Raw genomic sequence first — 22,165 nt, forward strand, 5'->3', positions numbered from 1 at the left:
ACACTGCTTTGTGGGTACTGCTACAGGTTCTTGCAAAAATTCTCGGCAAAAATTCAAACAGCTCGCCCGGCTGTTGAATAGTTTGGTTAGTTTTGAGGCCTGCTGAAGAGGATTCAGCTGGTGGATTCAGGCCTCTCTGCTACAAATTCTGGATTTAATTTCTGCTACAGGTTCTGGAGATTGATGGATTTGAAGTCTGGATCTCTGGATGTGAAGTCGTCGGTCAGCATGCTCCGCAGCAAATGGAATTGAATGTCTCAACCTGTCCCAGCAGTCTCTTTTTATGTGTTTTGAAAATGGGTGTGTGCGTTGGTCATAACTAAACCTGCCCCTCTCACTTATCATTGGCCAATTCCTCCTCTCTCCCTTGATTGGGGGAAGGAAATGTGAGTCAGAGTGATGCTGTAGGTTTTTTGGTCAGAGGAACCTCCCCTTGTCAGATTGCACACAAATCTATTTCTGACCCAAATACATATTTATCTACGTACCATTTTTCTAATATTATAGGTCCAGTTAACATATTTTCTGTAGCACCAAACCATCAGATCCCTGTCTTTGTACGATGTCGTGTCCACTGATAACAGAATTCTCCCCTTTTCATCCAGATAACGACCTCTAAACCTTTCCAGATTTTACACAAATGTGCACCAGGGATATGGGTTACAGATGATAAAGTGTCAGATTTTTAACCTGCATACATTTGGAGTGAGACCCTATTTTCCGCTAGCAACCCCCCAGAATACACCACAGGGTCCTAACGCCTCTTAAAATGTTCACAGAAAAATCACAAACATAATGATATTACTTATATAATTCTGACAAGTCTGCACTATGAGTTATCTATCTTTTTAAAATTATGCTCTGGTCAAAAAGGGGTGTGGCTTCCCACATCACAGGGTGGAATAACTGGTTTATCCACTTCCCCCAAGCCAGCTTGTTCACAGAGGCACAGCTGCCCCCCAGTTTCTCCCAAGAGGAAGCTATTTTATGACCCCCCAATATAACATTTGCCTGAGTCAAGGAAGTTGCATTGTTCTGTCCCTTCCAGTTCCCAGGTGCTCCACCCCTAATCTAATCAGAGAGGTGAACTCCTTTTGGCAAGGGGCAGCAGGATGCAGCTAGGCCTGGGAAGAGTGGCTGTTGATCCAGTTTCAACTCCTGTCGGGGGTAGTTGTCAGGCAGAATTCAGTTTCATTAAGCCAGGTTTCAGCTAAATGTCACTTTTTGTTCCCAGTTTTCTACATTCAAATCAAACTGACAATTTTTACCTATACATTAAATAATTACTTCCTTCAAATCATTTCAGAATATAGTTTTACATTGTATCCACCTCTTAGCAAGTCTTTCCTTGGTCTGGTTTTGTTTCATTTGTTCAGTTTTACACAAAAGTCTGGTGGTTTTAAAACGCTGGCTTTCTGATAGTGGTGAGTACTGGTAATGCAACCATTTTTGGGATTAAGAAAATGAATTCCCCACAGTTCTGAGTTGCTTTTTGGCAATTAGCATTGCCATTCCCAATGGTTTGAGGCTACTGTGTGTGTAGCCCAATGGTGGTTTTAGGCAGTGCCCTCCTGTGCTCACAACATAGGCAAAAATGGGTGGCAGCCTATTCTTCATGTTTTCCCTGTGCACTCTCTGGGGAGTTCTGGCCATCATGATGTTTTCCATGCCAGTTTTATGGTAGGGCTTGGATGCATGGGTAAAAACATCCCACAATATGAATGTTTTGATAATGTCAGGCTCAGGGGCGGGGGATATGATTTAGTGCTGCAAAAGCAGGTCAGCCAGGGCGATGGGGGAAATGATAGGATTATCACAAAATGGCAGCTCCCTGGTGCCTGTTTTCGCATGCGTTTAATGGACGAAAACTCAGATAAGGTCCATAGGAAATTTTTCTAAAATCGAGTGACTTAGGATTAAAAACACATGGCCGACCCGTAGGGGCAATAAAAGATTTTGACCAAATCATTCATTTAAGAATGTATCTCAAAAAGTGACTGCTTGAGATACATTCAGAAGCTGCATATTCGTAAACACAGGTGGAGGGAGTAGCAGGGTAGCTTGTGACCATTGTTGTGTACATTGTATTTTACACCAAAACCCTGATCTCCTTAGTCTAAACCTTACTGCTCAGTGTTGTTAACAAGCGTCAGCTCCCAGAACACTTCACTACCAATTCTGAAAACCCCCTAACAACTATCCATCTCTTCTGAACTGTGAGGATATGGAAGTGTGCATCCTGAAGGTCAATAGTGCACAGCCAATCTCCTTTCTAGAGTAGAGGGGAGATCTGGTGTCTCAAAGTTCTCCTTTTTTCACCAATTTGTTTACCATTTTAAGATTGATGAGCAGTCTACATTGATCCTTGTTTTACCTCATTAGACCTTCTTTGTTCATTGATGATCTGGCACTGTTTTCCACTGCACTCTTTTCAAACAGGGCATTGACTTCTTGTACCTACCCGTCCATGTGTGAAGGTCTTCCAGGTGAAATTTTGCTTGGAACAGAATGCATTCTGATTGTATAGACAACTTTCACAATTTGGTACCCAATTACTTATGTGGTGTTGTTTCAAGAAGCTAGGGGATTTGAAACTCTGCCAACTATCTTGCTGATGAGATGTGAAAAATCATAAGAGACACTGAGATTTTTTGAGAGTTAGGAAGACTTCTGTGGATGTTGCTGGTGGTATTGTGGCTGATGACTGTAGAAGGTTAAGTCCACTGTTGGAAACCTCTTCACTGTTTTTTGGCGATAGGAAGACATGGGATAGTTGTTATGACCGGCTCTTGGTCATAGGGTTCACTCCAAGAGACACTCAGGATACACAGGCCAGGTACGTATAGTGGTTACTTTATTAGCTTCTTAGGTTACAGGATCAGATGTCAACAAGTCATTAGGAGATAAAGAGGAAAGGGACAGGAGCCCACTGGCTCCCACCACCCAGGCTCACATAATCTAACTGCCTGGGTTAGATCCCATTCAACCCCAAACATTCTAATCTCACACTCCAGACTCACAGCCTACATTCTGATGGTGACATCAATCCTGGCTCAGCACACATGCAAGTATAAGAGCCAACCCTAACACCTCCTTTCCTACAACAAACAAACACACCTCAAACACACACTTAGAGAAAGCAACCCTAACACCTCCTCCTCTTGCATAAAGAACAACACACACTTTCACAACAGCAAGACACACCTCACTCTAAGCAGAGTTCCGCTAACCCCAGAGATTGAACAAACAGGCGTAACTAACATCCTATGACAGTCCCAGCCGCCACAACTAACATTCCTAACCAATCAAAACATCACAAATCGCCTTCCGTTCCCGCCTGCCACAAAGGAACCTCGAACTGCCACTTTCGAGCACTAACCGCCCACCTCGGCAAACAAACCACAACACTACCAAGACCAGCCAAACCAAAGCTCCTTCCGTTCCTCTCTGCCACAAAGGAACCTCGGACTGCCACTTCCGAGTACTAACTCCCAAAACCGGGAAAAACCAGGTACTGTCATAACTGCGCAAGATACTTACTAACAACCCAACAATCTACCTGGGTCACCAAGAAACCACAGTCACAACTCATGCCGCTGTCAAATCCATTCCAAAATTCAAGCAACACAGACACACCTAATCACCAGTCACTCACCTCATCACACCAATAAAGAAACGCAACCAGCTGTCACTAAACAACCACCACCAGCATAACGCTACAAATGTTGGCAAGACAAATGAGCCCTTCAAAACCAAATAAACACCCCAAAGTGAACACAGCTGCAGATGAAACGTTGCCAGGCTTCTGAAATTAATCAAGAGCGGACTCAAGAACAATTCCAAAAGTCACCTAAAGTTAAAAGAAAACACTAAATGCAATGTAACTTGCATCTACATAATTCCAAGCAATCCCTGGACCTTAACAACTCCAGGGTCACCAAAAACATCAAAGCTTCACACAGCTTCAAGTAAACTCCGCAGAGCTAGAAACCTTCAAAAACAACATAGAAGCTTCACACAGCTTCAGGCACTAGTCCCCTGCTAGATGCCTCTGGACTGCTCCGCAGAGCCACAATCCAAAACAACATAAAAGCTTCGCTAGGTTTCATGTGAACTCCTCAGAGCCACCAATCATCACAAAAACACAGCTTTGCAAAGCTTATGGTACTAGTCTCCTACTAGGTACCTCTGGACCCCTCAGAGTCACTAACCAATTAATCAAAGTTCCAACTAGCTTCTATACTAGCCTACCACTAGTAACATCACTAACCCCACAGGGCCTCAAAACACCAAACACCTCCAACTCCGCAGTGTCCCCTGACCAACCCTGGTCATGTACATCAATTAAAACATATTCCAAAAAACAATAAAAAAGATTTCAAAACCCAACACTGGTCATGCACCAACACTAAAACATTCACATACTGCTACAACACACACACAAACACAGGATGTTCAAAATACAGACAACCCCGGCATAGAATGTTAACTGCTAAGGAGCGCTGCAGTCACTCTGGCAGTCATCATGGGTTGCACATCCATACACGCACAAACAGAACATCACGCCTACAATGCCTCAAAAATGGTTATAGTAAGCATTGCAATGACATATCAATAATCACATTATAAATTGCAGATCTCATTTCCTAAAAGTCCATGTTGCTAAAGCATGGGCAACTCTAAATGCTGAAATGACTCAAAGATTGTGGTAACCATTAATGACCAACATCACTCTTATTGTGCTTTAAGATCACAAATCTCACACCACACACACACAAGCAAAACATAGTCTTAGGATGATCAGAACATTGAAACATAGTACATCCAAGTCACATTTTCTAAAAGTCCATGTCGCCATTAAACAGGTAACCTAATATGCTAAAATGCCTCAAAACGTTATACTAAGCATAATAGGATCAACACCCTTTGATTGTCCACCTCAATCAACCTCATATGTGCCACTCACACACAACCCCTGTCACAACACAAATGTGGAAACCAACTTTAAATGAGACCTAAACGTCCATGTTGCCAACTGGGGCCAACTCTACAACCAACCTGCAATGCCTCAAAATGGTTACATCTAAAATAAAATGCATCTCCTATTCTAAGTGCAACATCATTCTCACTAATACTTCTCATGGTAATTCACTACTAATGCACAACAGTACTCTTCAGTCACTGCTTGCCACATCGTTGCTCAATCCATTATGACATTTTACTTTTAAATGAAACTCCAAAATTTCTTCTGCAAGCATAAACTAATCATCCCCAAAAACTACTGTATTTCAGTAAATACCGTGCAGTGCAGTTACAAGGTGTTTCAATCTCTGGTGTTAGCAGAACTGTTAGGGTTGCTTTCTCTAAGTGTGTGTTTGAGGTGTGTTTGTTTGTTGTAGGAAAGGAGGTGTTAGGGTTGGCTCTTATACTTGCATGTGTGCTGAGCCAGGATTGATGTCACCATCAGAATGTAGGCTCTGAGTCTGGAGTGTGAGATTAGAATGTTTGGGGTTGAATGGGATCTAACCCAGGCAGTTAGATTATGTGAGCCTGGGTGGTGGGAGCCAGTGGGCTCCTGTCCCTTTCCTCTTTATCTCCTAATGACTTGTTGACATCTGATCCTGTAACCTAAGAAGCTAATAAAGTAACCACTATGCGTACCTGGCCTGTGTATCCTGAGTGTCCCTTGGAGTGAACCCTATGACCAAGAGCCGGTCATAACAATAGTCTCTTCTCTTCAGCTCCAAGCCTTCCAGGTGTCAGCTTTAGTCTTCATACAGGTAACTTCCTTACCTGCATGGTAGGCAAAAACAGGGTTGTCTGAGAAAGGGCGGTCGAAGATCTTTTGCTGGGAGAGGACCATGACTGCCTATGGAGTTTGAGACCATGACAGTACACTTGCACTGACAATTCACAAATATCATTTGAGTCATTTATGAGCTGATCAGGAACCAAACAGCATTCTTTTTATATCATTATATCATGGACATCCCTTTTCTTGTCTTCCAACAGAAATGGAGCACAATGTTGAACAGACTGCTGTGGGTCTCTGTCATACCTGCCCAGCAATGTGGATGAGCTTGAGGCTCTAAGGGTGGTTAAAACCGTGATATATGCTCTCTTGACTGGGGCATCCATTTTCCTTCTCGCCTTCTCAGGCATCGCTGGTGACTGAGAAGGGGACCAAGATCCTGAGGGTTACTTATTTCTGGCTGTTGCAACCACTTGTACGTCCAGTTAATGGTGTTACCTCAGAAATAGAGGATCAGACTTAGGCACTCTACCTTTTTGTCATGCTTTTGTCATGAGGCATGTGTAAGGAATATCTCCATCACTGGCACCAGGATACTAGGTACCATATTAATGATAGATTGTGAGGTGATTCCCTTGATTGTAGCTTCTCAGAAATAATGTAGGACTTCAGTTTTTGAGGTCACAGGTGGCTGCTGAGCTTCACTGGAGCTGATCTCTTAGCCTCCAAAAAGTTGAGCATGTTGAGCTGTGAGTCTTGTGTGGGATGCAGTGAGACTTGTGTGGGATGAAATCCAGAGATTGGGGTGGAGGGAAGGTACTTACTGCAATCAGTGGTGGATGGGGACTGTGCCCATGGAGTGTGAGGAGTAGGAGTTGAAAAAGGGATGGAAGAAAGCATGAAATGCATTGGCAATCTGAGCCTGGGCCTTTTATTGTGTTCCTCTGGAGGATGCAGTTCCTTGAGGTACTGCAGGCATCTTTGGTGTCTCTACATGGACTATGGAGGCGCTTATGCCCCTTGACATAGCCTTGTAATGAAGCATAAATCACAGGGGGGTGATAGGTATATATCTTCTTTATTTAAGTTGCACAGGAGAAGAGCCCCGCACAGCATCCCCTTTAGCCACTCATCACAAACTGCTGTGCTCGGAACCTAAACCATATAATACATTGTATAGTAAACATTCTATATGGAGTGTTACCAGCAAGACACTCCTTAGAAGTAAGCCATCATAACACTTCAATATCGTGATTTGTGGTTTTTAGGTTACCAATGGCGATCAGTCCCTCAATGTTAGTATTTTTGACAATGAAATTTGTCCTGCTCTTGAAGATCCTCTCAACAGTGACCATATCACTGTCTTGATTCTCGACCTTAACTTTTTCAATGTTGACTGTTTACTGCAGTGATGCGTGTAATGCCACCAATGCCATGATGGTGTCAGAGGCTACCACAGATGTTGCTCCAGAAAAAGATGGCTGATTCCATGACTTGGCATTTTTTTGACCTACCACAGCTCGCACCTTTGTTAAAAAGCACCTGCATTTTCTATGAAGGCACAGTGAGCAAAACCAAAATTGAGGTAAAACATAGCAAAAAATAGCCATACCTCCCCAAAAAATAGTCTTAATATGCATCAGGTTATAAAAGGCTTCGAGCGAAGTCAACATTTTTGACTAAGAATCAATTTTATATCAGGAGCAATGTTTGAAAAAATAGATGTGTGCTTATTAAACCTTATTACATAAAGCAGAAAATTGAACTGTCATTGAAGGCAGGGTGGCTCAAAGTGACATTTTTTCTTTTTACATCTTTTCTAGAGTTTATCAATCTGGACGAAGATCCCTTGAAGCAGAACTGCCATGATGTTTCATCCCCTTGAACCTTGTCTGGGAGATCTTGAAGGTGTTGCTCAACATGAGGTTCTGATTAGGGGCACAGGTAGGAGTGATGTTATGTGGGTGATTTTGCCCTTGTAAGTAGTGATGTAGTAAGATACTTTAATGGCAGGTTTGTTTTGCTTTTCTCGTTCCTATTGAGGACAAATTGTGCCATGTGTTTTGGATTTGTTATCAATTAAGTAATCAATGAGCCTTTTTTGGAGGGTGTATTTTTGTTACATTATTCCACAAATGCTATGGCTATGAATCTTGTCAGCCTCAGATGGTTATTCATTTGAAAGAGGTAGGCCATTTTATATCATGGACAATTGACAATCTGTGCCTTTGAACACTAATTATGGCGAGAATGATGGGTCTGTTTTGGATATACTTACTGTGTTCTTTACTTTCTGGGTCACATTTGATGATGTTCTTAAATATCCACGCTAAGTGAATGTTATTATGATTTATGAGTCATCAGGCATCAATATCTCTGTTTTGGACATATTAAGGAAGCAAAAAATGTAACCCATCCAACAATAGATGTTGTTCAGATTTTCTTTAAAAGGAGAGCAGCCTTGAGAGGTTATCCATGATTCGCCCCCAACTCTCCAATGTAACAATGCACACAGCATTGGTGAAGGAAAGTAATGGTAAGAGGGAAAATCTCTGGCAACCCTGCATGAGAGACTACACTAGGATGATTTAGAGGAGCTTACTAGGATATGGTGGCTTTGACCATAGAAATAGTTTGATCTGTTCCAGTGTGGAAGCTGAGCTTCCCATCAACGTTTACAAATGTTTAAGCAGAATGTTTTGGTCTACCCAGTGGTGCATTGCGTAGAGGCCCAGACGCATCAGAGTTGTGGGTAGCCCTTCCTCGCCTACAGAGATCCTTTCTGATATTCACCAATGCTTCTTGGATTTTGTTTGTGGGTTTTACCTTATAATGCGCCTGAAGTTGTTTTTCTAATTTCCTTTCTAAAATGTCTCTGTATCAGGCAGATTCCGATTGGGACACAAGTTGAAAAGGATTTGCAGTGAGTTTATGAGAGTGACATTATTGCATGATTCATGGATTCCAGATAGGCAAGATCACAGTGCTGTTGCGAATGGCTTGCCTGAACAATTTATTGATATAAGATTCTTGGAATGGTTATTTTAGGAAGTTGGACACTTGTGTGTCGACTTGTCTCCTCTCTGCTGAGTGTATCACATTTTCAGGAGCTACAGCAGAGTTTGTCCAGGAAAGATCTTTGACCTGGTACCAAGTCGAAGCAAGGGGCACCACTAGGTTCCATTAAAGAGATTCCGAAATGTGGGTGGGGTGTAGCAGGACAGCAGGCAGTGAGCCACCGAGGGAGAAAGTGGGGGTACAAACCCACTTTTATGCCCCTATATTGAGAAAGTCTCTGTGAGGTCTGACTCTACTGGGCCATTGGTGGAGAAGTGATCCTGGGAATGTGTTGCTCCAGCCCTAGTGTGACCCGCTGATGGTTGATATAAAGGTGAACGGATCCACACTAAGTAGAAGAATGTGGGGAGAGCATTAAGGGGCATAGGGTAAACAAGATGAGACCTGTGGTGATGCTGCACCAGGCATAGTGACTTACACTGCAGGTTGTTCTGTGATCACTGCAACAGAGAAACATTGGAAAAATTATTTCACGTAGCAGTAGGAGTAACTGTAGTAAAGAATAGGATAAGTCATAAGAAGAGACATATTGGCAGAGTGGTATCCAACACCCAAGCCAACAGGATTGTCTGGAGTAAAAGGAACATTGAAAGTATTAATAATTATGTGGAACCTTTTAATGAGGACAGAACCTGCAGTTTGGTAGATAAAAATGATGATGAGATTACTAATTGGATAAAAGGTCTAACTAACAAATTTGGAATATTTGGTGGTAAATGTGTTGTGCATAAAGGTGGCATATTCCATGATGCCATTATTGCTAATAAGAAAGTTCACATGAGGTGGTATATCAGATCACTAACTATAGAACGAGGGATAATGAATGATGATTTGAAAACTAAGGTTAGCCAAATTAAAGGGCATTATCATAACTGGCTTAGGAACCATAAGATGTGTCTTCAAAGGACCAGATGGCAGACCATGATATGCATCCTTGCAGAGAACGACTCCAAGACATTCTGGCAAATGATCAATAATGGTATGGGAACAAATATGAATACGCCAGCGAATACCATTGATGAGAAAATATGGAGTTTGCATATAAAGTTCCTATATCATAAAAAAGGACAGTCATCTTGTACATAAATACTCAATTACAAGGAAACAGTTAAGTTTTAAATGTATGACATGGATGAGATATAATCTCATTTGTAAGATGTAGAGTCTGAGTGTCCCAGGCTCTGATGGGCTAGCTAGCATGGTAATTAAGTCCAATCCTGATGGTCTGGACAGCAATAATACATTTTTATATTTTGTGAAAATCATTGATAGATACAGAATCCCTTACTCATGAAAGCATTACATTTTGATACCGGTTTTAAAAAAAGGGTAGTCGGATAGAACCTGGAAATTGTAGACTTATGGCCCTTTTGGATGTCCACAGGAAAAATGTTGGCAGCATACTGTTAAAAGAAATTAACATTTGGGAGAAACAATGTAAGATATATCATCCTTTCCAAACTGGTATTAGGGGAGGTTTAAGTACTGCTCGTAATAATCTAATATTGAACATGCAAACGAGTGGTACTGAGTTGCCCTATGCACCCCAACTATATGTTGCATACATTGGCTGTAGTGCGGCCTTGGATAACGTTAAGTGAGACCTCCTTTGGGAAGAATTTGGCAACTGAGGACTACCTTTATAGTGATACCACGTTGTCTGTCAAATTGGACAATGAGGGAAATGTTAGCCACATTATTGATACAAATTAGGGATTAAAGCAGGGTCCTATGCTTGCATCAACCCTGTTCAATCTATATGTGGCAGATGTGGGTAGGGAACTAAGTAATGTTAATAACTTTCCACCTAGAATAGGCAGGCGGCATACCTGTAGCATGAGTTATGCCAAGCACTCTGTTTTAATGGATCATAGCCTGATTGTTTTTAAGAGATTGTTGGACACTGTGATTGCCTATTCAAGCAATTTAGGCCTGAAAGTAAATTTGGAGAAAACCAAGCAAATGTATTTAAGAAGAGGTAAGCAATCTCTAGTGGAGTATTTAAATCTTGTACATCAAAGTGTCCAACGGGCAATATCCTATAACTATCTACCTCCACTAGTGAGACTGCATTCAAGGATAGTCCCTGCATGAATGCGATGACCTAAGTAGCGACGATAAAAAACGATGTCACACCAATGTGGCTATAACTTTAAAGGTTTATTGCTGGTGTATAAACAAAATACAGTACCTGCAATTCTGTATGGATATGAATCTTGCCTTGAATCTGGGGATGAGTGGCTAGATAAGTGAAAGGCGATAATATGGCGATACCTTCTAGGCACCCCAAATGCATTGCCAGTGGAATTAATTTGCCTGGAGTTGGTCATTGATGCCTTGAGCACGATGGCTTCCAATAATAAGTGCATACTGTTTATTGAAATCCACAAAGTAAAAGAAAATCCTATATACGCTTTAATGCAGGAAGCAATACGAGAGGCATGCATTAAAGTGGTAAACATATTTAGCAAATTTGTGACAGATTTTATGGATAAGATTACAATGAAGATAAATTGCAAAGCTGATAGTACTAGTATTAGAAATTACCTCCTGTAAAAAACATATGTGTTGGATTTTATTGTCAATTTGGATAGTGATGGCTGGAAGAATACTATTCAGGAAATTATAACATGCACATATTTATTGGGTAATCAGCATCCTTGTATAGTGAAATTTCCTTTGCTGGTATCCAAAATGTTTTCTTGTCATTGAGGATGAATCTGCTGCCTTGCCTCGTGGCTATGGGTCCCACATTGGGACTTATTAGACATAAGAGAATCTTTTGCTTATGTAGGGAACCCAGCAAATTAGAAACCATCAGACATCTATTGTTGCAATGTGATAAATTAACATCTGTGAGAGAGGTCTATTTTGAGAAGTTTGTTCATGGATTAGATTTTATTTCACGCGATTATTTTTTAATACTGTGCCTGGCGGGTAATCAACTCTCTGTAAGGATTGCAGTAGTAAAGTTTTGGAATTTGATAAGAGAATGATTAAATTAAATTGTGAAAGGTATTGTTAAATAGGTTGTCCGAAAAATAATGTAAAGATCTAATTTGACAGTTGAATGAAATTAGGTATAATGATTTGATACTGCATTGTTTTAATGTACTATATGATATCTTAATATATGTGTGTGTAAGGTTATGTATCATGCAATAAGGAATACAAAAAAAGGACTTCCCACAGTAACAGGTTGAGAGATTTCAAGCCAGCTGTAAGGGTGTAGAAGGAGGAGACTGACACACAGGTGGCATAGTTGTTGGCATAAACTTTTATTATACCAGAAAATATAGAGACAACCTACCTCTCCCTAATTCTAAGAAAGGTTTCTCTACCTCAACTACAATACTAGGGATTCAGTCAGGATGTCCAGGTAAGTCAAGAGTCCACCAACCCGTGTCAAAACTCTGCTTCTGTCCATTACACTTATAACTAAACTAAAGAGGTGGTGGTTCTTCTTGGTCCAGAAGAATGACTCCCTTCTTCTGGACAATGGATCACAGTTCTAGTTGTTGGGTGGGGTCTTTACCTGCGGGAAGAACTCCCTTACCCAGGTCTCAATCCAAGGTACAAAGCAAAGTTCCAGGTTGAAAATGTCAACAAGCAGTAAAGTTCTCAGTTCAACCCAAAGGATAAAGTTCCAGTTCAAACATTAACATTACTTATTGCCCATAGTTGCTTCTTCCCTTTTGGGTTCCTGGAAAATGCCTCCTTCTCCAGTTATCTTGTACAGTCAATTACCAGGAGACTGACTCCCTTCTCTAGGACTCTGACTTTTAATTTTTCTTCGCCATACGCAGCCAGGGGGAATTACACCTTTCTCCTGGCCTTATTGGCTTCTTGTTACAATTCACAACAGTAGAGGGAATGCCTTCCTTCCCCTTGCCTTTCTCAGGCTTCTTGACATAGTTCAGAACATTTGGGGGAATGTGTCATGGCTTCCCCGTTCTGGCATATGTGCAGAGTCAGAACGGGCCACCATTAGCTTGCCGTCACATCATTCTACGAGCGTACTGCCTACTCTAGTCTTTTTCAAGATGGCCACCACCTGAAGTATATACTTGACTCCAGAATGCTACAATGGTGCGTTGCAACCCATTTCTCTCTCCCTTTAGGTAGGACGCTCTGTTTCCCCCTGCATTGCCCTCCCGCTTTCTAGTGCTTATTTCACCTGCATCCTCCTGCCTTGCTTGACAGCTACCTTCCTTCTTGGACCTTCTGCTTGCTGCTTCCGCACTCTGCGGTTTATGTTCTATCTGTCTGTTGCTACCTGCTCCCTCTACTACCTACGTTACCAACTCCTCCTGTGGATCGACCTTTGCGCAGCCAGCGCTCTCAAACGTCCTACAAAATTCACATCAGTGGCAGAGACATCAGGTTTCTTTTTGGGCCTTTGGCTTTGTCCCCTTTGATTCGGTGTTCTGGGGAGTTAGTGTCTTGCCCAGGCTGTTTTCAGGCAGGCATAGTAGCTACTGCTTGTGGCAGGCCTTACCTCTACAGGGAGTGAAAGACTTGAAAGAAGAAGAACAAGAAGTCATTTCAGACAGATTCATAGCCACACACCTCTTCAGAAGGCTCAGGTGAGGACCTTGTAGGGTTTTTTGACAGAATGTCTCCCTTCAACTGGCCTTTCTCAGGGTTCTTGTTATAGTTCACAACAGTTGGGGGAATGTCTCCCTTCCCCTGGCCTTTCTCAGGCAGTTCACAATGCCAGCAGGAATGACTCCCTTCCCCTGGCCTTTCTCAGGAAGTTCACAATACCAGGGGGAATGATTCCCTTCTCTGGCTTCGACCAACTTGGTTCACTAACCTGCCAAGTATGATCCTGCTAATCACAGCTCTGTGGGCTTCCGCCCTTTTATCTTACTTGCTAATACTGTGATGAGGAAGATGTCCTCTACTTTTCCCTTGGCTTCCAACAATTCGGGTAGGGTCTCCCAGCTGACTCGTTTTGGCTTTCTCTATTTCCTGGGCTCCCTCACCAGTGACAACAAGAGTTGTCAGCTCTCCACTACCCCTCTGTATCTGACACAGCCCCCTCAGGTCCCCAACACCTTTGCGGCAACCCGCATACCTATCTATGTGGTCTGCGAAGGTTCATCCCTTATCTGAGTGTCTAACAGACGTAAGGTCCCTGTAGCTTTTGCAGACTTCTGCTGAGCTGTGGTGGCTTTGGCATTGACTTTGACTTCTTCCCGGTCGTGCAGTGTTTCTCCTCAGCACCTCCCAGGCTTCAGGAATACCCGGAGCCTACGTCCAGTAGCTTGCCGTGCTGTCCCTCTTGCTTGGACTGGCTTCGGACCTCTCGCCTCTCTCCTCTGCATCCTGATTTGCTTCATCTTCCTGCGCTGTACCGCCATCACATTCGCGGCTTTTCCATGGAAGGCTAGATGCTCTGGTAAGTCCTTCTACTGTTTTTTTATCTTGAGTATACCAAAACAACTAGAACATGTATGTACATTCTCATGAGGACTCTTCTTTGCTGCGCATTTACTCCTCATCCCAGTACCTTCCAGGGAAATCTTCCTAAAGTCATTCCTACTTTTGCCCGAGGGCTGCTGTGCACTCTATAAATGCAAAAAAAAAAAAGAAAATACTCTTGTGTGCCCCAGTTAATCCTGAGTTATTAATGCTACAGAAGCAAATTGAAGTGTGGGCTACAGGGTGTTGAGTGAGGGGATAGGAGGATGTGTAGGAGGTGGGTAGAGGTGATGGAGGGTTGGCATATCGTGTTTCCCTTGGATGGTCATCCTTATCCCTAGAGGGGGGAGTCTCTCCCCATGAGATCCTCCCACTGAATACCACCCCAGGGGGCCTATCGAGTTCCGGTCTCACATCCCTGGCCCCATGGGAAGGGGCTCCCCCCTGGGGAGGAGTGACAACATCCAAGGATTCGTTACACCAGCTCATAGACCAAAACGTGCTGATGAGATTCTGTAGCATGGGCGCTAACCATGCGCATCCACTTGCACTGCATGCCCCATGCTACCATTGGCTAGAAAGAGATGTGGGGGCCTGGTGTCTTGTGAACCATACACACACCCCATAACACTAGGGGGACTCCTTAGCAGGTAAGTGGGGAGCTTTGTTGCGTCCCTGCTCGGGCCCTGGGCAATGGCAACTGCCTCCAAGAGGCCAAACTGTATATTTGCGCACTCAGCACACAAAGCCACAACCAATCAAACCATTAGAAAGCACAGACAATTAGGAAAAGTACAATACCTGAGTCTAGTAAGAAAGATAGGAAAGTACATGGGAGTGTGATGGTGCCAAGAAGTGTTAGCCAATCCAACCACTCAAAGCTAATGGAGGAAAGGGCCAAACCAATCCCCAAAATGATTAGTCTACTTGTTTCCAGTAAAATGATTTCATACTATACCAAGATTTAGGGCCTAATTCACAGAAGTGTTTTATAATGGCGCAATCCCATAGGAACACGTTCTGTGACTCAGGCCCTTAATATATGAATGTTCCTAAAAACTAGGCTGGTTTAATTTCTAAGCAGCTTTAGGGTTTTGAAAAACATTGCTCATTGTGTTTTATTGGAAGTTTTTATGGATTTGTGTTTACTCAAGGAATATGAAAAGCAACTCACCCACACAGCCAATCCCTCTGGGACTAAGTTCGTACCCCCGGTCGCACAAGCAGCGGTATGATCCTTCCGTATTTTCACAGAAGGACTGACTGCCACAGAGAGTGCCATTGACACACTCGTCAATATCTGTGGAAAGGGATCACATCAGTAATGATGCAGAGAAGGAAACCAAGGGCAAGAGCTGTGAGGCTGCGCCAATAACCAATGGTGTGGCATGCAGTAAAGATGGTTGTCAGGATCCCAAGATGACAGTGAGAAGCAGGAGCACACACTGACACTGCTGGATGTAAAACGCAATAATGCCAATAGTAGGAACATGCAATCGCAGTGAAGTTAAGAGCGCATTATGTCACTTAAGGAAGTGAATACTCAGTGAAACAGAGGGGTGGATTGTGCACTAATGCTGGTGGGCAGGTTTACATACTAAAGTTGAGGTTGTAACATGCACTAATACCAAGAGAAAGGATTACACACAGACAGGGGAAATGTTAGTGGCAATGCACTAATACTGAGCGGGGAGGCGAAGGGTACAATGACACTGAGGAGTATGGTATGTGCTAAAACACGTGTGGAATTACACAATGACAATGAGGGGCAATAACATACACTGGTCCTCATTTTAAGCATGGCGGTCCGGGAACTACGGTGCCGGTAAGCATGCTGGTACCTTAGTTCCTGGACCGGCCTGGCGGGCATAGCGGCACCCGCGAGTGCAGCATGTTGGATGCACCAGCACCGTCATTGACGGTGCATCCGACGTCCCCATTCCCATTGAGCCCTATGGGGCTTAAAGGGAATGGGGACTGACAGGCACCGGCACCCGGCAATGCAGGAATTACCGGGTCCGGCAATGTCAGAATGACCTTGTAATTCCTCATTGACGGGTGCCAGTAAAAATGCAACTCTGGCGGCAGCCGTGCCTGTTTTACAGGCATGGCTACCGCCAGGGTTGTAATGAGGCCCACTGTCATTGAGAGGATGAGGCATGCACCAACACTGATCAATAGGAGCACATAATAGGAAGATATACTGATACAGAGTAATTATGCATGCAGTAAATGTCCTCAGCCTTTCTTGATTCTCCAAAGAAAAGCATAGGAATATTGCCATGCATGTCCCCTGAGAAGAAGTGTACTCACCGGCACAATCTCCATCTGCATCTGCTGCCATCTGGAATCCGGGCTGGCATCCCATGATGCAACGGTAGGAGCCTTGTGTGTTCTGGCATTTCCAGGACCCGCAGATACGATCCCCATAATCTGAACATTCATCAACATCTATCAGGAAGAGATGATGATGAGACTGGTTGGAACATCAAATGCTCGTGTCCCCACACTAAGGATGGACACTAATACACACATGAGTGACCAATCAAAGGGTACAGAAGACCCTACAAAAAAGGAAACAGTCACATGACACTGGAGATTCTACAACTGTGCTAAGCACAAATACACAGAAAGGAGTTAACTTATGGATGAGCCGTAGAGCACCAGTACATCCACAATACAAGCTGCCAACTACAAATACAATGGTTGAAAAGAGATCAGTCACAGAGCAGCTATCACTTACAAAAATGAGTAAAAACCAAAACACGCAGAAGGATCCAGTGGAAGGATATATAAAGTACCAACATTCCTACAACAATGAGCAAAAGCAAATTGCACACGAGGATCCAAGAAACAGACACCAAATATCTGAGCCATGTAATAGAAGCCAAAAGCAATATACACAGCTGATACCTCCATGGATCAATTACATAGTTACACAGTGAATGTAGCCAAGACAAGAACACAATCCTTGAGTTCACTGTTCCTCCATTGCATGTTTGCAAAAAACGAAATCATATAACCCGCGCCAATCATAAGCCCACCATGGGAGACAAATATTTCCGTTCCCCAAAGATCATGATGAGAGAATTGCCCTTTCAGTCCTTCCTGCATTTTCTTTTAAATTCTATGACATACACTAGAGGCCTCCTATTATGCAACATGTTTTCTTTATTTAGTTCAATAGCAGTAAGAAAGAAAAACAGAGCTACAAATCCCATAAGCCACCTCTTATCATGTGAGTGGTATCCTGGCCAATTTCAATTCTAGAAATCCTATAGGACTGCGAACAGCCCCTAGTCCCTCCTCTTTTCTTACTTCTGCACAGCATTCTCTGATAAGTGTTACTGTAGCACTCACCTTTTTTCCCAGAATGGGCCGTGGGGTGGGTAAGGCAGTTATTTTATTCCATAGGAACGTTTGGTTGTTGACTATGGCAGTCTCAAGGCCTTCTGGTTCTCTTTTTGTCGTTTTCTCAGGGTCCACAGAACAGGGTTTCTTTTGCAATGGGCAGCTTTCCATGTCCGCCCATGGATGGCAAATCTTTTCATTTTGTATTCTCTGGAAGCTACGTGCGCCATAGGGCTGGGCTACCAGTTATTCTACGCGCATGATCGCCATTAGCAGAAGGTCCCTCTCGATCTTCACCTCCCTCCAGGCGTCACACGGTTGTCTGGGCAGGGATAGAGGAAATTCATTTGCACTTGACGCATTCTACTGTATAGGGAAAAATGTTTACTGAATTCGCTCGGCAGGGATGGCTTGGTGCTGGTGGGCTTTCTGTCTTGGTGCTTCTTCCTTAATAGTTTTCAGCTTTTTCTTACTATGGTAGATGACAGTATTGACAAAGCAGAATCCTTGGGGAATAAGGACATGGAGCGTGAGGAATCTTAATCGGAAAAGGAGGCTTGGCAGGGGCAGTTTCTTTCCTTCATCAACACATCCCTATCTCAGAATGTAGATTATACCTTTTACTCTAGGATGCCTGCACATTCCCGGTCCTTTGAGACTACAGTCGCTCATGCATTGGCTTCAAGGGCTCCCATCAACCCTATTGCCACTAGTCTAGATTTTGGGTCTCGAAGTGGTGGCATGGGATTAAGGTCCTCATCAAGAAAGCCCCTTCAAAATGGAAATACCTGGAAAAGGACAAGGAGCCATGTGGCAATTTCCTGCAGTCTGGTAACCAAGACGGTGCTGGGACTCTCTATAACAGAGTTGTGACATGCGCTCAACAGAGCCTCTTGCCTGGAGGAAGAAAACATTATGGGTAAGAGAGACAAGGTCTTAGGCTCCCCTCCCATTCCGGATGCAGTTAATGTGGAGGTGATTGACTCTAAGATTTAGATACAGTTCCTTTTGACCCAGTTGAGGGTCCTTCTGGACTCAGGGACATTTTAGGGAAGCACATGTTTTACACCTATTACATTAGATGCCCTAAATCTAGCAAAAAGTGCCCTTCTCAAGCAGCAGGGGATTACACTGATAGATTCCTACACTGTTAGATAGGTGCTGCATCCAGAGCAAAAAGGGGCAGAATGGCCCAGATCAGCTCTTCCTGGTGGTGCCACTACTACTCCATTTATAGAGCCCAAGATGGCTACGTTCTTTTCCAGGTATGTTCTTTTCCAGGTATGAGAATGATACTTCAAAGGGAGTCGATAGGGCTAGCAAGTCTTGCCAACACAGGCTCCTCGATACCTTTGGGCCATCGGCCAAGATTTAACTGAAGAGGACAAGGCCAGAGATTTATCTCTGGACCCAGAAGAGATTAAGAGCTGGGCTTAGAGTCTATTTGTTTTTTTGGGATGCACAGTGGAGGAACGGCTCAAGGGTACCCTGCTCACAATTAAAGGGAAACTTGTAGGTCTGGCATAGTCAAGGGGGGCCATGGTTACTGGACCAATCCTTTCTGGGTATGAGTTTGTTAAGGAGCTCAGAACACATGTTAACTTTCACCTCGTTCGAATGGACTGTGTCCTCCCACGTTTTCCTCATTTTAGATATCGCCAATAACCAGCTTCCGCTGCTTCGAAAAAAAAAAAATAAAGAATTTAGTCAGAGGGCGATGTGCGTCGATGCAGTCGACTCGATGTCCCTTGAGGGCCTCCGTCTCGAGGATAATTTCATCGAAGGTATATATAGCACGCGCATCGCTCGTTGGCTTCAGTTCTGTTTTTCTGAGTAAGCTTTCACTTCGTGAACAAAGGAGCCCTTCAGAAATGTCTTTGAGAAATATCCGAAAATGTCTTCGGCACCAACAACCCCAAAGACGGGTTTAAAAAGTGCCAAGACTGCATTGCCAAGATGTCCCTGACGGATCCACATCGAGTATGCTTGTGGTGTCTCGGTGTGGAGCACAAGACCTCAGCCTGTTCAAAGTGTCAGTCGATGACCGGAAATAGCTCTGAAGCAGCGTAAAGGGAAATGGACAGTAGGTAGACTCCCCAAGAAATTTCCTTTGACTACCCCGTCAAAAAAACTTTCTTCTGACGAAGCGAGAGGCGACTCTCCTCATCAGAAAAAGACAAAAAGGTCCAGGTCACGAGTGGCTCTCACCACTCTTCGTCATCGTCGTCGAGGAAATAGAAGAAAAGCTTCAAAAATCGCCTTCTTCGATGTCCTCGTCAGACCCCTCTCCAGAGAGGACTATATCTTGTCCCACTAAGGCCCCTACTCCGGCTGAATGGGAATCATTCAGGCAGGAAATACTAAATAATTTCGAGAGCTGGAAACCCTCGAAGCAAGTAGGCCATACTCCTACCATCTGAAGCCAGTAATGAAAGGGCTCGAGCCAAATCCTGCGCGCCCTCGAGCTCGGGACGAAGGCCAGATACCCATTAAAAGCTGTTGAGGCCTCGACACAATGAAAAGTCATTGAGGAATCCTTTGAGTCATAAGTCAAAGGACAAGTCGAGGTCGAAGTCGTAAATTCCATCAACGCCATCGACATGAGCTGCACCATCGACACCAGCCGCGCCATCAACACCATCGATGCTATTAAAGCCGAAAACGTTTTCATCAATGACATTGACAAATCCATGGGCACCTGGCTTGAAACCTTCGAAGCCATCAACGCCTTTACCTGAAATACAGAAAACCTTTACTCCTTTACCAAGAAAGGATATCTTTAAGTCTCACACTTCTATTTATGAGTACAGCGATGCGTGCAACCTTTGGTTTGCAGTATGGCACACCAAATTTCCCTGATAGTTTCATATCAGAGGAATCCAGGTCGAGAGACCTGCATGAAAATCTATAGCCAGTGGAGTGGACACTTCACCTGAATTAGAATTTGGAAAGCCTGAATCAGATGAGCATGTATATGCCTCTTACAGGCAATTAATGTCCAAGGTAGTGGATTATCTGGGATGGAGCAGACCTGCACTGTCATTCGAACAGGATAACCTCACACATATCCTAGACAAGGTTCCTCAAAGGGATTCTATCCTACCTTTTCGTGTTGGTCTTCAGAAGAGAGTAAGTGCTAATTGGGAAGCACCGGAATCAAGTTCGGCAGTAACTAAGAACCTGACAAAGAAATACTGACCGTCAACCAGTGACGGCAGCTACTTGTCGAAGCATCCTTCCCCAGAAAGTCTAGTGGTGCAGGCAGCAACTGCTACCTAAAAGCAGGCTGCTTATCCAACCATCCCATTGGATCAGGCTGACAAACGGGTTGATGCCTGGTCAAGGAAAGTATTTTCTGCTGGGAGCATGGCTCTCAAATCCGCCACCTCCACATGTGCCATTGTGGAATTCAATTACACTCTATGGGACTGTATTTCCTTGGCGGCTGAGCATATTTCCGAAGGGGAGGAAAGAGACGGTTTCTTGGCCATTATAAAAGATCACAAGGAGGCCATGTGCGAGTCTCTTCGGTCAGGTTTGGATTCGGCTGACAGCATCAGCAGGGCCATGGTAGCAAGCACCATAATACGCAGGTCTGCATGGTTAAGGAATTCTGGATTTGCACCGGACGTGCAATCTAGACTCCTTAACATGCCTTTTGATGGGTCTTATGTTTTTGGCAGCAAGGCTGAAGAAAGCCTTGAGAAGCTGCAGGACTCGAAGGCGACGGCCAACTATATAGGTGCCGCTATTAGACAGCCTCAGCCTTTTCACTCCAGTGGAACTTCTTGGAGAGGTAGATCCTTCGCTACTACTCCTTAATTGGAAGAGCGAGAGGAATGGCTGGTGAAAGAGGCCAAAGAAGATTCCCTTGTGGTGGACGAGGCAGAGGTACAAAGCCCGCCCAAGCAGCAGCATCTTTACCAACAGCCACTGCTTCACCCGCCTCAAAACCTCTGAGGTCTTGACTCACGACACCCCAGTGGGAGGCAGACTGTCTCAGCATCTGAAAGAACAGTGAGAAATTACTTCAGATGCTTGGGCACTACAAACCATAGTCCAAGGGTAATGCCTTCCCTTCATTCAGAGACCTCAGAACCATCCACTAGGAGCCATTCTTGAAGGTTCCAGATCCATTCCTTGTGCAGGAAATGTTGACCCTGGTAGAGAAATACTCCATATTTCCTAATCCCCAAGAAGGGTGTCGGACTGAGACCCATCTTGGACTTTAGATACTTGAACAAATTCCTTAGGAAGGACAATTTCAAGATGGTCACACTTTCTCAGATTCTTCAGGCCCTCCAGCCCCAGGATTGGATGGTGTCATTGGACCATTGTGAGAGCATGTTGAAGGGGCACAGTAGTTTGACCAGAGGACAAAATGAAATTTGCATGATGCATGAGAACAATGGCTGACAAGCCCACATCAGTGCTACTAGGATCAGAGTAACTTGTTCCTGGAGCATCTTGTGATCTATCCTGTTGAGGAGTGGTGTTGGGGGGGAAAGTGTAGGCAAATTTCCCTGAACACTTGATCCAGAGACCTTTCCCTATGGA

The 22,165-nt window shown here is 43.9% G+C and overlaps 1 protein-coding gene across 4 annotated transcripts in view; it reads right to left on the reverse strand.

The window, feature by feature from the left end:
- Positions 1-22,165, reverse strand: part of LTBP2 (latent transforming growth factor beta binding protein 2) — a 1,918,131-nt gene that overhangs the window by 279,957 nt on the left and 1,616,009 nt on the right. For all 4 annotated transcript variants that reach the window (XM_069637635.1, XM_069637634.1, XM_069637633.1 and 1 more), the window contains 2 exons: positions 16,571-16,708; positions 15,432-15,557 (listed from right to left, as the gene is read on the reverse strand). In XM_069637635.1, the coding sequence (XP_069493736.1) occupies positions 15,432-15,557; positions 16,571-16,708 (264 nt within the window). The remainder of the gene's footprint in view (positions 1-15,431; positions 15,558-16,570; positions 16,709-22,165) is intronic.

The sequence above is a fragment of the Ambystoma mexicanum genome, chromosome 14, assembly GCF_040938575.1.
Source record: "Ambystoma mexicanum isolate Mex_15411 chromosome 14, UKY_AmexF1_1, whole genome shotgun sequence".
In the NCBI taxonomy this organism is placed as follows: domain Eukaryota; kingdom Metazoa; phylum Chordata; class Amphibia; order Caudata; family Ambystomatidae; genus Ambystoma; species Ambystoma mexicanum.